Source organism: the organism of the source record quoted next, unplaced genomic scaffold (genome assembly GCF_019419815.1).
Source record: "Pyrus x bretschneideri cultivar Hongxiangsu unplaced genomic scaffold, Pyrus_bretschneideri_v1 Contig42, whole genome shotgun sequence".
NCBI classification, from domain to species: domain Eukaryota; kingdom Viridiplantae; phylum Streptophyta; class Magnoliopsida; order Rosales; family Rosaceae; genus Pyrus; species Pyrus x bretschneideri.
This window is the reverse complement of record NW_025999746.1, coordinates 672,625-688,118: the sequence shown is the minus strand read 5'-3', so window position 1 is coordinate 688,118 and position 15,494 is coordinate 672,625. Positions and strand designations below refer to the sequence as shown.

The following is a 15,494-nucleotide window of genomic DNA, read 5'->3' as shown; positions in this document are numbered from 1 at the left end:
CAAAAAAAAAAAATAGAAAAAAAAAACTCTCAAACCAGTGATGACAATGAAGAATTTGATGTTGGAATATGAGAAAACCACACTAGAACTTCTCATCATGTTAAGAAAAGTTAGAGATGAGATCCAATGTGACATCAATTTTAAGATGAAATGCTCAAAGACAAAAATGCACTCATCTTAGAAGGCTTCATAGTCGAATTATAAGCACTACGTATCAGGAAATTATTAATTGTATATTATGTGGGACCTATATAACTTTTTTTTTTAAGAAAAAATTACACATAAAGCCAAATTATAAGATTATATTGAGAGAGAGAGAGACAAAGTTTTTATTTATTTCATGGTTGTTCTTTTAATTGCCTTTGGATTTACAATTTTACGCTTTATGTTTGAAGGTGAGTTTCTATCTTCTTATTTTTCTCTTTCTCTCCTCTTTTTTCTTCTATACCTCTCTCTCCTTTCCTCTCAACCTTCTTCCTACCTCTTTCTTTCTCTCTCCTGCTCCATCTTCTTCGTCCTTATCTCTCCTACTTCTTCATCATAATTTTCTCTCTCCTCTTCTTCTTCGCCTTGTTCCCTAAATTATCGAGCATTTCTTCTTATGAGGAGCATTTTTTTTTTATTTTTGGTTTTTAGTTATATTATTTTTCCAAAGGTATTTGATTTTGAGGTTTTGATGCTTTGAATTCATGAATTTTTTAAACTTATCTTGCAAAAGTGCTAAAATTTTGAAATTGTAATTGTAGAAGTGCATGAATTTTAAATTGATCTTGCAGAATTGTTGGAATTTTGAATAGCTCTTGTAGAGATATAAGAATTTTGAAACTGATCATGCAAAAGTGCGTAAATTGTGAAATTGATCTTGCAAAAGTGAAGAAAATTTAGAAAATTATGAAATTGATCTTGCAGAAGTGCATGAATTGTGAAACTGATCTTGTATGGATTAGTTTTTACGGATCTAAAATTAGTTTGAAGTTTTTATAGATGATATAGTTTTGGACAAGTATATTAGGGGCATGACTAGAATTTTAAAATTTTGGTTTGCTTGTTTTTGGGCTAGGTTTGTTGGTGTTTGTATTTTTGTATCTGCTTTAAATGATTAAAAATTGGTAGAGTTCTATGATATATGATAGGTATTTTGTGTTTTTGCCTCTCTAGGTAAAACTCTCATTTTTAAAATATACTATCTTATAAATTTAGTGACTTATTATTTTAATACGTTATCTCTAATTCGGGACTAGCCAAAAATATTATTCCAAATATTATTAATTTATTTGGGTATTAACACACAATACACTTTTAATACTTAATTTTTATATTGAGACATCATTTTTTAAACGTTTCAAAGAGAAACAAAAGTTAATACATGTCAAAGATGACATTGTTCTCTTTTTTTCTCTGGAGTTTAAGTTACGAAAATACCCTTTGTAGTGGTAATGTCTTTTCACACTTCTATCTCATTCATCTTTTATCCCCATTCTCTTCCATAAATATTGGCCCGATTTTTCCTTCTCTCTCCTTCTCTCTCTACTCATATGATAGCTTACTTCTACGTTTTACCACCAGAAAATATTTTAGACAAATTTATATTAGAATACCAAGAAAAAGAAGAAAGAGCTTCGTTAGCATTAATACGAAGAAAGCCCAAGAAGTATTATTGAAGCAAGTTGATAACTGGGTTATTAATGTTGAGAAACTGCAAGGAAGAAAGGAACTTCCATTCCATTGCCTTACTGTTGTTGTTGTTGAACAATTTCATTAAGTGGATTCTCTCCTTGCCCTTGCTTTCTTCTTATATGGCCTTTTCGTTTTTATTTCTCTTTAAAAAAAAATTAATCAAATTCAAACATAGGATCATGATGAAACACCTCGGACATTAGGAAATAACAACTCTAAGAACCTCAATAGTTTTTTTTTTTTTTTTGGAGGTTGAATTGATTGAATTTTAAAATTTTATGTATGGGTTATTCACATCTTCATTTTTAATAGAAAATTGATTGATCTGATTCTGTAAAATGATCGAAGATAGGTTAAACTGATTCTGCAAAAATGTTCGAGGATTGATTGAACTGATTCTGCAAAAATGGTCGAAGATGGGTTGAACTGATTTTGCAAAAATGGTCAATGATGGGTTGAACTGATTCTATAAAAATGATATGATTCTGCAAAAATGATTGAGGACAGAATGAACTGATTCTACAAAAATGGTTGAAGACGGATTAAACCGATTCTGCAAAAATAGTCGAGGATGGGTTGAATTGATTCTGCAAAAATGGCCGAAGATGGGTTGAACTGATTCTGCAAATATGATTGAAGGCGGGTTAAACTGATTTAGCAAAAATGGTCGAGGATGAGTTGAACTAATTTTACAAAAATGGTCAATGACGGGTTGAACTAATTCTGAAAAAATGGTCGATGACTGATTGAACAAATTCTGCAAAAATAGCCAAACACTGGTCGATGATTGATTGAACTAATTCTAGTAGAGTAAATTGTGGCAATTCTCTCTCAACTTTAACACAATTGGAGCAATGGTCATTTAACTAAAAATTCATGACCATTGGTTCCTTAACTCATCAAAATGTGCAGTCATGATCATTTTCGTTAACTTCGTCAGAATTCCGTCAAAAATGAGTCATGGTGTAAGCACCATTGCTATAATTGGGTTAAAATTGAGAGATCATTGTTCTAATGGGTTAAAGTTGAGGGACCATTGATCTAATTAAATTAAAATTGAGGGACCCTTACCACAATTTTTCTCATTTAATTTTCCTTATTTGCTCTTTGATTAAGCCTCACATGTGTGGCTCATAACTCATTATGACGAAAGTTTTAACAGAATACGAAAAAGATCATAACTACACATTTTGATGAATTACTAGACCAAGAATCATAGATTTTTATACAACATGCATGCATACACGTTATGAGGTGGACAAAAATATTATCCTACATAGAGAGCTGACTTCGGGGAGGTGTGACAGGTTCCATGGCGCAAGGGCCCCCAAAAAAGTTTACCATCTCGTATAATATATAAAATAATGTTAAATATATAAATAATATATAAAATGCTAATCAGAGCAAAAAAATTAAATAAAAATGTTAGCAGACCCCACAAACCACAAACCACAAACCACAAGTCTACATGCCTACAAAAATCCACCAAATCCGTGACAAATATGTATATTATAGAGCAATAGAAAAGGTAATAAATTTAATACAGCAAATGAGTCGGAGTCGAAAAGGTCATCAAATAAGTGTTAGAATCCACTTTTCTCTCTCACGCCACCCCCAACCGCTACTTCTCCAGTATCTCCCCTCTCCATTGCTCTTTATCCCATAAAACCATTAAACCCTAATTCATAAATTTCATGCAATTGAAGAGAAATTTTTATCATAGAGACTTCAAGTGATCAAAGTGGTGCAAACTTCGATTAAAGTAAGATATTTACTAATTTAAATATATTGAGTTGAAATTTGAAGATTTAGGTATTTCTAATCCATAATGATTTTTTTTTTCTTTTGTACTTTTTATTCATAATTTCATGCAATTGAAGAGACATTTTCATATCACGGATACAATTCAAGTGATCAGAGTGATGCATACTTTGATTAAAATAAGATATTTACTAATTTAAATATCTTGAGTTGGAATTTGAAGATTTAGATATTTCACATGCATATTGATAAGTTCTTTGTTAAAGAAAAAGAAGTACAAAGTTTGTTTCAGTAGTGCTTTTTAGCATCAGTACATTGTTCAATTTTTTTTTAACATTGTCTTATAAGGGCCCTTTTTATAAATTTCACACAGGTCCTCCGAAATCTCAGAGACGACCCTACCTACATAACATATACCACAAATTTATACCATCAATCCTTCCTACATTTTCTCCTTTCCATACTTGCTTTTGATTTTTTTACATTTACAATTTAATCATTTGGTTTCGTAATAATTTTCTATAGGTTAATCAATGACAGATGATACATATTGCTTTTTATACATGGACACGAACACATTTGGAACAAAGCATAAAAACAAGCACTCGATGGCATAGATAAAATGGATCAAAACGCAATAAACTAAGGAAATGACAAAAAGGGTTTGGTAGTTTCTTTTCTTTTGACGCATGTTAGTGCGAGCATCTTCAATCGGCTTCTTAAATGAATTTTTAATTAAAATTTAAGAAAGATTTCAAAAAAATCAACACCAATCATGATCTTTATCAATCTCCTAAGATAGAGATTCATCTAGAAGCTCCTATGTATTGAGAAAGGAACTCCTAGTGCTTCTCTACAAATCTAGAATGTAAACAAGGCCTAGTTGGACTACTAGCAAAAAAGTCGCATCGTAGAAGCGAATTTTCTATGGTGGCCTAGAGTATATATATAGAATATTTCGAATACATTTTAATCATTAGATCTTAGTTTAAAAATAAAAAAAATAAAAAATTTAACCGTCAAAATGTTTGAAACATATTACATTCCCTAGCACCATAAAATTTTTGTTTTAGAAGTTGTGCTTTTATACAAAATTTTGACCATTGATATGTGAATAATTTTAGGTCATTTCAAGCCTCTAAAAAAACATGGGACGTCACATATGTATAAAAAAGCAGAATTAACCTTACTTGCGCATGAGTTTTAAGAAGGTTAAGAACTTAAATATTGAATTGAGTTGATCTCTATAATAACATCTCATGTAAAACGAAACTAACATTTGATATTATTTTAGACCAGAACATCATCAAACTCCTGGACAATCTACGTTGCTGTCCAAAGTACCAACGCCGTGTCATGATCTCAACCAAAACAGTAGAAGGCACCAAAGTACCGACCCCATGTCATGATCTCGATCACAAAATTCCAAGTGGGTAGAGATGTAATGTAGGGCTATAAAGTCATACAAGGTTTCTCTTTCTGAATATTGAAGAAAAGTGACAAAATGTCATTGTCTTGCATTTTCTATTCTCCACTTGACAACTCATCTCCCTGCTTGATGGCTCTCGTTGTCGCAAACATAGACAATTGCTATGAACCATCCAACTTCTATTTTTCTATTGAGTTATTATACCCACATTTGTCCTGTTTTTTCAACCATTTTAGGTTGATTTGCTATTATGTTTTCACCATAAAGTTAGTGGAAAAGAGACATATGAGTAGTAGCACTCTTTTTATTGTGAGCGATTAGTGACATCTTTTTTTTTTTTTTTTCTTACGTTTTTGTGGGGCTTACTCCATAATGTATTTTGACATCTGATCTGTCTATCTTTTAGAACATTATTTATAGATCGTCATTACAAAAAAAGTTTTTTTAGTCAAAATGGTCCATGAGATTTGCATAACACATAACTTTGGTCCCTGAGATTTAAAATCAATAGAAGTGGCCCCTGAGAATGTCCATCATCCGTTAAATTGAGCTTATAACACATAACTTTGGTCTTGAAATTTGCATAACACATAATTTTGGTTCCTGAAATTTGCATAACACATCATTTTGGTTCCTGAGATTGTTCACCATCTATCATTTTGGTCATTCCATTAAAAAGCTCAAGAACCACTTAACGAAGTTTTTTAATGGAAGAACCAAAATAATGGATGGTGGACAATCTCAGGGCCCACTTCTATTGATTTTAAGTCTCAAAGACCAAAATTATGTATTATAAAAATCTCAGGGACCATTTTGGCTAAAAAGCCTTACAAAAAATTAGACAAGTTCAAAACTATTAAGGCATTCATTTGTAGTGAAGAAAATTAACAAGTATGGTTCTACAAAAACACCCTAAACCCTTAATCTAATGGTAATATGGTTTTCAGATTTGGGTGATTTTTGGTAGACATGGTAGACATAATCTTTGAAAGAAGACCTAAAAGATAGACGGTTTAGATCGTTGAAATACAATACGAAGTGGGCTCTACAAAAATGTGTGCCAAAAGTGGTATAAAAAAAGCATAGTGCTATTCACACATCCATTTTTATAACCCATACACCCTTATTAATTTTTGGTCTGATCATATTTAATTCATTCGATCCGACAGTAGAAAATAGAGAGAATTATGTAAGAAATAAAAATGAGTAGGTCGATGACACTACCAAAAGAAACTGGTGCCACAAATCCGTCCCAATTTTTATTTTACAAATAAAATTCTACAAGAGATATGAAGGGTTGAATTTAGAACTCTGTTGTTTGAAGAAAAAGACCATTTTCAATGGTAAAATCCTCTATTTTTATTAATATTTAACAACTAGTTTTTCAGCATGAATATATCATTATTTTAAAAAAAAATCACTAATTACAGAATTGATAATTGGTTACACTATTTCACTTTAAGGGTCTTAAAAGTTCGTTTAGGTCTTACAATGAGTTACTCATAATAATTTTGTAATAAACTTGCCAAGCCATTTAGTACTACGGTCTAGTGACATTCATTTTTACTTATCAGTGAGAGGTCTTAAGTTCTATTCTTATCAAAGACGAATTTGAACCACATTATTGTTAACCCATTATGAGGCTAAGCTTATCCCCTTTCTCTTAATGTAAATAATATCGTTTGTTCAAAAAAAAAAAAAAAAACCAAAAGGGATGAGATATCCACACACCTCTTTTTACTTCTCACAAACCTTTTTAATTTTCGACCGTCGGATCGAATGAATTGAAGAAGATCAGTGGACATAAATTAACAAAGAGTGTGTGAGAAGTAAAAAAGGATATGTGGATAACACACCCTATCAAAAATACATCAAGCCGTGGCTCTAGTGGTGAATTCGAACTTAAACACCCAAAAAAAAAAGAAAATTGACACACTGTCATAAATAAATGATATACAAAATTTTGAATTTATTATGTTTTATTATAAGAAAGTCGCCACGTAATACTACGATATAATAATACTTATCTTTACTTATATATGAAAGGTCTTAGGTTCGATTTTCGTTAAAAGTAAATTTGAACACATTATCTTAACTCGCTCTTTTCATCTTCTTAGTATACATTATATTAAAAAAAAAAAAAAAAAAAAAGGGTTGAGAAAATCAAATCTTGTTAATCCCACCTGTCTTTACCTCTCTCTCTCTCTCTCTCCAAGTTCAGGCGCTGACTACACTCACAATTCAGAGCCATTCCTGAAAAGCTCTGTTTCCACCGAACCGAGGTGGGGATTCATATTTGAACCTGCTGACCCAATAAACAGGTAATTTATCATCTCTCTTATGTTCTGGAATCGAAACATGTTTTGTTTTGCAAAATTTTTTATTGGTTTTTGTGAAATATGTGATTAAGTTGTGAGGTTGAATTCTTTTTCCTGAAATCTCACATGGGTTACTGTCATTGATTAGAAAGCTGTTTGTTTGCTAATTTATTGACTGTGGTTTCCAAATTCCATTTAAATTTATTGACTTTGATCAGGATTGGGACTCTTTTATCCCAACCCTCTGTGCAAACCGCGGATTTTGATCAAAATTTCCAATTGGATTGGACTATTTCTTTTCTTCTTTCACTCTTGAACCGTACTATTTGATTTGGAATAGTGACCCAAAGGAAAAATAAACAGTTTTAATTTGGCTTTTGGGGCATGATATGTTGTCCAATTAAGTAAATGCTCTTTTGTTGGACATATTTGTGTTGGATGTATGTATATTTGAAGGATTAGTGTAGTGGAGATGTCCTTCGCTTCTAATTCATATATTTGCTAGTAGTTCCGGAATTTGAATTCTGATTTGGGTTTCTTTTGGCAGATAAGGAACTTGAATTTTCGGTTTTTTGTTCGTTGACTTTCATGGCTTCCAATACTTCAGTGGGGCATACATGTCCGCCTCCAATGAAGGCCACATCAAACGGTGCGTTCCAGGGGGACAGTCCTTTACATTTTGCACTTCCTCTCGTTATTTTGCAGATATGTATTGTAGTTATAGTCACTCGGGGTCTTGCCTATCTTCTGAAGCCATTGAGACAGCCACGAGTCATTGCGGAGATTGTTGTAAGTTCATTTCTTTTTTTGTCCAGAAATTTAATCGAAGGGTAGTTAGTTTTGTCTATGATCACATTGCTGTATATACACTAGGTCTTACTTCCTGGGACCAATTCCAAAGAGAAGAGCTTTTGAACCTTCGATGTTAAATTTGTGTGTGTTTGATGTTTGTTGGCCGTCAAGATTCTTTACTTTGAAATTTAGGGGGCGTCGAACTGTAGTCTAGCAAAAAGTAGCACAATGTTTCTGAAAAATATTTATTTTGTTTCGTTTTCAATTTAAATGATTTCGTGGATATGGAGATATGTGTAGGATCAATACAGATATTCTTATTTGTTTCTTCTTTGTGCTGTTGAAAATGTGGACATGATGTTTAGGCATATTGGAACGAAGATTTTTTTCCAGACAGGAGTATGTTGTTTAAGGGTTACTAGATGTATTTGCATTTAACTGAACCTAAAACAGAACACCATGCTGATTGTGATACATCTGAGGTTGAATGACTTTTCTGGTTTGACAGGGAGGAATCCTACTCGGGCCATCAGCTCTGGGGCGGAACAAAAGTTATCTCCAGGCAATATTTCCACCAAAGAGTATCACTGTGTTGGACACCTTAGCAAACCTGGGTCTCCTATTCTTTCTGTTCCTTGCAGGGCTAGAGATAGATCCTAAATCCATTCGTCAGACTGGAAAGCAAGCCCTTGCCATTGCCGTAGCAGGAATAACCCTCCCATTTGCATTAGGAATAGGTTCATCATTTGTCCTCCGAGAAACCATAGCCAAAGGGGTGGATGCTACTGCATTTCTTGTGTTCATGGGTGTGGCCCTTTCAATAACTGCTTTCCCTGTTTTGGCTCGTATTCTGGCTGAGTTGAAACTCTTGACTACTGACATTGGAAGAATGGCTATGTCGGCTGCAGCAGTTAATGATGTGGCCGCCTGGATTCTACTGGCTCTTGCTGTTGCCCTATCTGGCAATAACCAATCTCCCCTTGTTCCACTATGGGTCTTCTTGTCCGGGTGTGCGTTCGTTATTAGTGCAATTCTCATTGTTCCTCCAATCTTTAAATGGATGTCTCAACGATGTCAAGAAGGTGAACCTGTTGACGAGATCTACGTATGCGCTACACTAACTGTTGTTCTGGCTGCTGGTTTTATTACTGATACAATTGGAATTCATGCCATGTTTGGTGCTTTTGTGGTCGGAGTTCTTGTACCGAAGGAGGGGCCATTTGCAGGTGCTCTTGTGGAAAAAGTAGAAGATCTCGTGTCTGGTCTTTTTCTACCGTTGTACTTTGTGTCCAGTGGACTGAAGACTAATGTTGCCACAATTCAGGGGCTTCAGTCGTGGGGTCTTTTGGTTTTGGTGATATTTACTGCCTGTTTCGGGAAGATTTTTGGGACGATTATGGTGTCTCTTTCCTGCAAATTGCCTGTCCGCGAGGCTTTAGCTCTGGGGTTCCTGATGAACAGTAAAGGCTTGGTGGAACTCATTGTCCTCAACATTGGTAAAGACAGAAAGGTAAAAAATTAATTCTTCTATCATTGTCTGTTTTATATCAAATAACCGTTTAAATTGTGTCATTTGTTTATGTTTCGCAGGTCTTGAATGACCAAACTTTTGCCATTATGGTTCTAATGGCTCTGTTTACCACATTTATCACCACGCCTCTTGTTGTTGCTGTTTATAAGCCAGCGAAAAGGGGAAGAATGGCTGATTACAAGCATAAGACAATTGAAAGGAAAAATATGAACACTCAACTAAGGATCTTGGCCTGTTTTCATAGTGCAAGAAACATTCCATCCATAATAAATCTGCTTGAGGCCTCACGAGGCACAAACAAGCGCGAAGGCCTTTGTGTCTATGCAATGCACCTCAAGGAGCTCTCTGAGAGGTCATCAGCTATATTAATGGTACACAGGGCAAGAAGAAACGGGTTACCCTTCTGGAATAAGGGCCAACAATCAAATTCTGACAACGTGGTTGTGGCATTTGAGGCATACCAACAGCTGAGCCGAGTGTCCATCAGGCCAATGACTGAAATATCTTCAACATCTGATATGCACGAGGACATTTGTGCCACCGCTGAGAGCAAAAGAGCTGCAATCGTAATTCTTCCATTCCATAAGCACCAGAGGCTAGATGGTACACTAGAGACTACCCGAAATGACTTTCGCTTTGTTAACCAGAGGGTTCTTCAGTGTGCACCTTGCTCAGTTGGAATTCTGGTCGATCGTGGTCTTGGTGGAGCTACCCACATCGCTGCAAGTAACGTTTCTTATTTCATCACAGTTCTCTTCTTTGGGGGTCGTGATGACCGTGAAGCCCTTGCCTATGGTGCTCGTATGGCTGAGCACCCCGGCATCAGTTTAATGGTCATTCGCTTCCTAGTGGAACCCGAGCTTGCGGGGGAGATATCTAGAATTAATATTGATGGCAATGCTAGAACCAAAGTGGGATCAATGGATGAGGAATTCCTCACAGAGTTCAAGCAGAAAATCGCTAAGGATGACTCCGTCACATACGAAGAGAAGGCAGTCAGAAATGAGGCACAGACAATATCTGTGATTCGCGAGATAGGCCGGTGCCATCTGTTTGTGGTGGGGCGAACACCTGATGGTGAAGTAGCCTTAGCTTTAAATAGGAGGAGTGAGTGCCCGGAACTTGGTCCTGTTGGGAGCTTGTTAATTTCACCAGATTTCTCTACATCAGCGTCCGTCTTGGTGGTACAACAGTACAATGGTCAGGTATCGTTGGATTTGCCCTCGGAGATGGAGGAAGAGTCACCTGAAAGAGACTGAGAATCGGCCTAGGTGGATTTCGAATGTCTTGAGTGACCTTCAGATTTCTGTGCAAGTTAATGTTCCAAGCATTCAGAGTTTAGGCTCTCATCTAATAATCATAGTAGTGTCCTACAATGTCAGGGAATTTTGTTGTCGCCAAGTCTTTGTTACAGTTTCATTATCTTCATGGTAATTCACATATTAATATTCAAGTCCTTTTCAAGAATAAATTGTCTCCATTTTATCTGTTTGTTGGTAAAAAGCTCGATGTAATATAGTAGATCATCAAATACTAGTCATTTGAATTTAGGGGAACTCTATTGATAACCCCCACTGTTCAATATAACCCCTTTCAAAATTCCGAGTTTATCCTCGAACGCACCCATTCCCTCTTCAACTCACCGGCAGTTAGAGCCACCCCTAAGAGGAGCAAGAAGAGGCAACCACCTAGGGCCTCCGATTTAGAAGGGCCCCAAAAATATTGTTGATGTCTTATGCCACAAGGTTTCTCCTCTTTTTTCAAAACCATATTTCTTTGCTTGGCTTCCTTTCAAAAGTTGACATATGAATATCCTACGTCCCAGACTCCCATCCTTGAACATTTTCCTACAATTATTATTATTATTTTCTCTTTTTCAAATTCTCCATATCAGCTCACAAGGTTTTGAGGATAGCAAATGAGGTAATCCAATCGAAATTATGAATTTCTGTAACTTTTTAGATTAATTCTATGACTAAATTTTTTTTGGATCATACGGTTTATCAATGAAATAATAAAGATTGGCAGAAAAACTTGATTATATGAATTTAATTAGTACTTTTACGGCTAGAAACATAGGACAACTATATTTATCAAGTTTATCTTTGATTATATTCTTGTCAGAGTCTTTGATTTCTAAACCATGACATAATAATAGATTTTTACAATTAATTACCGAACAAAATAAAATATATGAATTTGCAACATATTAGAGGACTTGAGAACCAAGAGAATTTCAGGGTCGGTCCTACAGGTAGTGTGATCCAACATTGATAATGTATATCAAGCTAGCTTACACCCTTCTTCGAACCCTGCTAGTGAAAGCGACAAATGATAAAATTGAGGACAAAGAGCTTCAACCCAGGACCTCACCATACCGTGACAAAGGGTTCCTATAAATCTCAGCAGAACTATTCTTCACATGAGAAGGAACTGCAATCGGAATTCATTCTTGGCAAGTCTTGTATTCTTGCAGTCAAGGTTGAAGGAATTTATTATAAGCCAGCTGAGAAGTTGAGTGCTCCTGTATTTCTAATCCTTTGTCTACTAACTACACAGTTATTATAGAAGAGAATCATCTTCGTTGTTCTAAAATAGTATATTAAGATTTTTTTATATGGTGGATTATAAGAGAGCATCATTTAAAAGCATTTTGTCATATACTTAATTGCTTTATTTATTATTTTTTTTCACAAAAAAAAAGTTTTATTTCTCGGTTGATTATTTACACAACACAACAAAAAAATTAAAAACAAAAACACAACTTCAAACTGTGTATTAATTTAACCCCTCAAATTACCCCCTTACTGAGGCTCTTTCATTCTTGCCCATCAAAACAATATAATTTAAAAACAGAAAAATTAGTATCTGGTTCATAGTTACTAATGTTCATTGACTAAAACTTTATTAGTTTTCAGATTTTGATCCAAGTCCCTAGTATTAATGTAATAATGAATTTACATGTCAGTTACATAATTTTTTAAAATAAAAATTAATAATTGATTTAGAATTTTAATACTCACACTGTAACTCCCACATCGTCCAGGGGAATGGATTTTGTAAGCATTATATTTATATTCCCATCTCTACCTAGCATGAGACATTTTGGGAGCTCATTGGCTTCGTGTTCCGTAGGAACTCCGAAGTTAAGCAAGTTCGCGCGAGAGTAATCCTAGAATGGGTAACCCACTAATAAGTTCTCGTGTGAGTTCTCAGAAACAAAACCGTGAGGGCGTAGTCGGGGCTCAAAGCGAACAATATCGTGCTACGGTGGTAAAGCAGGCCCGGGATGTGACAAATTGGTATTAGAGCCAATCCCTGGCCGGAAGTGTGCCGACGAGGATGTTGGGCCCCTAAAGGGGGTGGATTGTAATATCCCACATAGTCTAGGGGAGTGGATCCTGTAAGCCTTATATGTATATTCTCATCTCTACCTAGCACAAGACCTTTTGGGGGCTCACTGGCTTCGGGTTCTGTAGGAACTCTGAAGTTAAGCGAGTTCGCACGAGAGGAATCCTAGGATGGATGACCCACTCGTGTGAGTTCCCAGAAACAAAACCGTGAGGACGTAGTCGGGGCCCAAAGCGGACATTATTGTGCTACAGTGCTGGAGTAGGCCTGGGATGTGGTGGACTCCAAGCCGGGATGTGACACACACCTTTATTAAACTCCTAACTAATTTTCAATTCAAAACATTTCTAAAATAAATAAATAAAATTAGAACAAGTTTGTACCCATTGGCTTTTTAAAAAAATGTTTTCAATTTTTTTAATCTTATATGTACCCATTCATGTAATTTTTTCAAATTTTTAATTTTAAAATGTACTCATTCTTAAATATACCAATTTGTTATATGTAAAATGTACCCTTTTTTTATATAAAATCTATTCAATTTTTTTCTAATCCATTTTTAAACTTATATGGGCACATTCTTTTTTCTTTGATTTAAGAATGTATCCATGTCAAGTTTAATCGATGAAATTTACTCACGTTATCCAGCCTAATATCTTTTTTTTTTTTTTTTTTTTTTTTTTTTTTTTTTTTTGTGATTTTGAAGAATGTACGCATGTTTTGGTACAATAATTGTTTGGTTAATTTTGATGAATGTACCCATGTTTACACACACACACACACATTAGTATATTTATATTTTAATATTTTTAATCCCACAAATTATAGTTTTTTATTTAAAATCTCATTAATATAAACAACTATAAATTTCAATTTTTAATTTAAAAAATATAGTAACATACATAGAAATAAATTATCACATTAATTTGAGGGACTTCGATCAAAAATTGAAAACCACCAAGGTTTCAGTCAAAGAATATTCATAGCTAAGGACCGCATCCAAAGTGTCCTAAGAATCATTTTGGTTCTGGTCCCTAATCAACCTAATTGTTAGATTGAAACCTTGTTTGCTTAAATATTTTGATTGAGGTCCTTAAACATTATTTAAGAGATTTAACTTATGCATTTAATGTTAGATCCCACATCGCCCAGGGGAGTGGATCCTCTATGCCTTATATGTACATACCCACCTCCTTTAGCATGAGGCCTTTTGGGAGCTCACTAGCTTAAGCAAGTTCGGGCGAGATTCTTAAGATGGGTGACCCACTGGAAAGTTCTCGTGTAAGTTCCTAGAAACAAAACTGTGAGGGTATGTTCAGGGCCCAAAGCAAACAATATTATGCTACAGTGGAGCATGTCCGGGATGTGGTGGAGCCCGGGTTGGGATGTGACAATTTGGTATCAGAGCCAATCCCTGGCCGGAAGTGTGACAACGAAGACGTCGGGCCCCCAAGGGGGTGAGATTGTTAGATCCTACATCGCCTAAGGGAGTGGATCCTCTATGCCTTATATGTACATGCCCACCTCCTTTAGCACGAGGCCTTTTGGGAGCTCACTAGCTTAAGCAAGTTCGGGCGAGATTCCCAGGATGGGTGACCCACTGGAAAGTTCTTGTGTAAGTTCCTAGAAACAAAACCGTGAGGGTATGTTCGGGACCCAAAGCAGACAATATTATGCTACGGCGGAGCGTGTCCGGGATGTGGTGGAGCCTGGGTTGGGATGTGACAATTTGGTATCAGAGTCAATCCTTGGCCAGAAGTGTGACGACGAGGACGTTGGGCCCCCAAAAGGGTGAGATTGTTAGATCCCACATCGCCCAGGGGAGTGGATCCTCTATGCCTTATATGTACATGCCCACCTCCTTTAGCATGAGGCTTTTTGCGAGTTCACTGGCTTTGGAGTTCATCGGAACTCCAAAGTTAAGCAAGTTCGGATGTGTGAGTCCCCAGGATGGGTGATCCACTGGGAAGTTCTCGTGTGAGTTCCTAGAAATAAAATCGTGAGGGCGTGGTTGGGGCCAAAAGTGGACAATATCATGCTACGGCGGAGGCGTGCCCGGGATGTGACATTTAATGTCTCACAAATTATGAAATTTAAACAAATTCAAATAATATTTTTAAAATATAATAAATACTTAAAATAAATATTAGAGTAATATTGTTTTTCACAAAATTATAGCAAGAAAATAATGTTCCCACATAATTATTACCATATTTTAAAAAATAACTATTGATATATTTTAGAACATAAAATAAATACATATAATTAGCATGGGTACATTTAGCAAATTAAAAATGGGTACAAATACAAATAAAACTTTAAAAAATATGGGCACAAAATAAAATTAATATATGGGTACAAATTAAAGCTTAAAAAAAAAGTGGTACAAATTAAACAAATATATTTAGAAATAAAAAATATTTTATTATTGAAATAATTAATGACGTTTATTAATAACTAAGGACCTCGATCATAAATTGAAAAGGAATTGGTCTTAATCAATGGAGTAGCAAAAATAGGGATGAAAACCTAATTTCTTCATTAGGAAATTGACACGCCTCGACCCGGTATGTCCACTAGGACTTTGAATTGAGTCGTACTGGCAGACACCTGAAAGGTAATGAAGTCATAAAGT

The 15,494-nt window shown here is 35.2% G+C and overlaps 1 protein-coding gene across 1 annotated transcript; it reads left to right on the top strand.

Moving 5' to 3' along the window:
• The first annotated feature begins 7,023 nt into the window (after positions 1–7,023).
• Positions 7,024–10,995, top strand: LOC125469388 (cation/H(+) antiporter 18-like). The gene is made up of 4 exons (XM_048566666.1): positions 7,024–7,188; positions 7,733–7,974; positions 8,486–9,487; positions 9,568–10,995. The coding sequence occupies exons 2-4, from the start codon at positions 7,774–7,776 to the stop codon at positions 10,765–10,767; spliced, it is 2,403 nt and encodes an 800-aa protein (XP_048422623.1). The 5' UTR covers positions 7,024–7,188; positions 7,733–7,773; the 3' UTR covers positions 10,768–10,995.
• The last annotated feature ends 4,499 nt before the right edge of the window (positions 10,996–15,494 follow it).

Coding starts and splice junctions, on each gene's coding strand:
- LOC125469388 (XM_048566666.1), top strand. CDS start 7,774: ATGGCTTCCAATACTTCAGTGGGGCATACATGTCCGCCTCCAATGAAG. Junction 7,975..8,485: donor GAGTCATTGCGGAGATTGTT/GTAAGTTCATTT, acceptor CTGGTTTGACAG/GGAGGAATCCTACTCGGGCC. Junction 9,488..9,567: donor ACATTGGTAAAGACAGAAAG/GTAAAAAATTAA, acceptor TATGTTTCGCAG/GTCTTGAATGACCAAACTTT.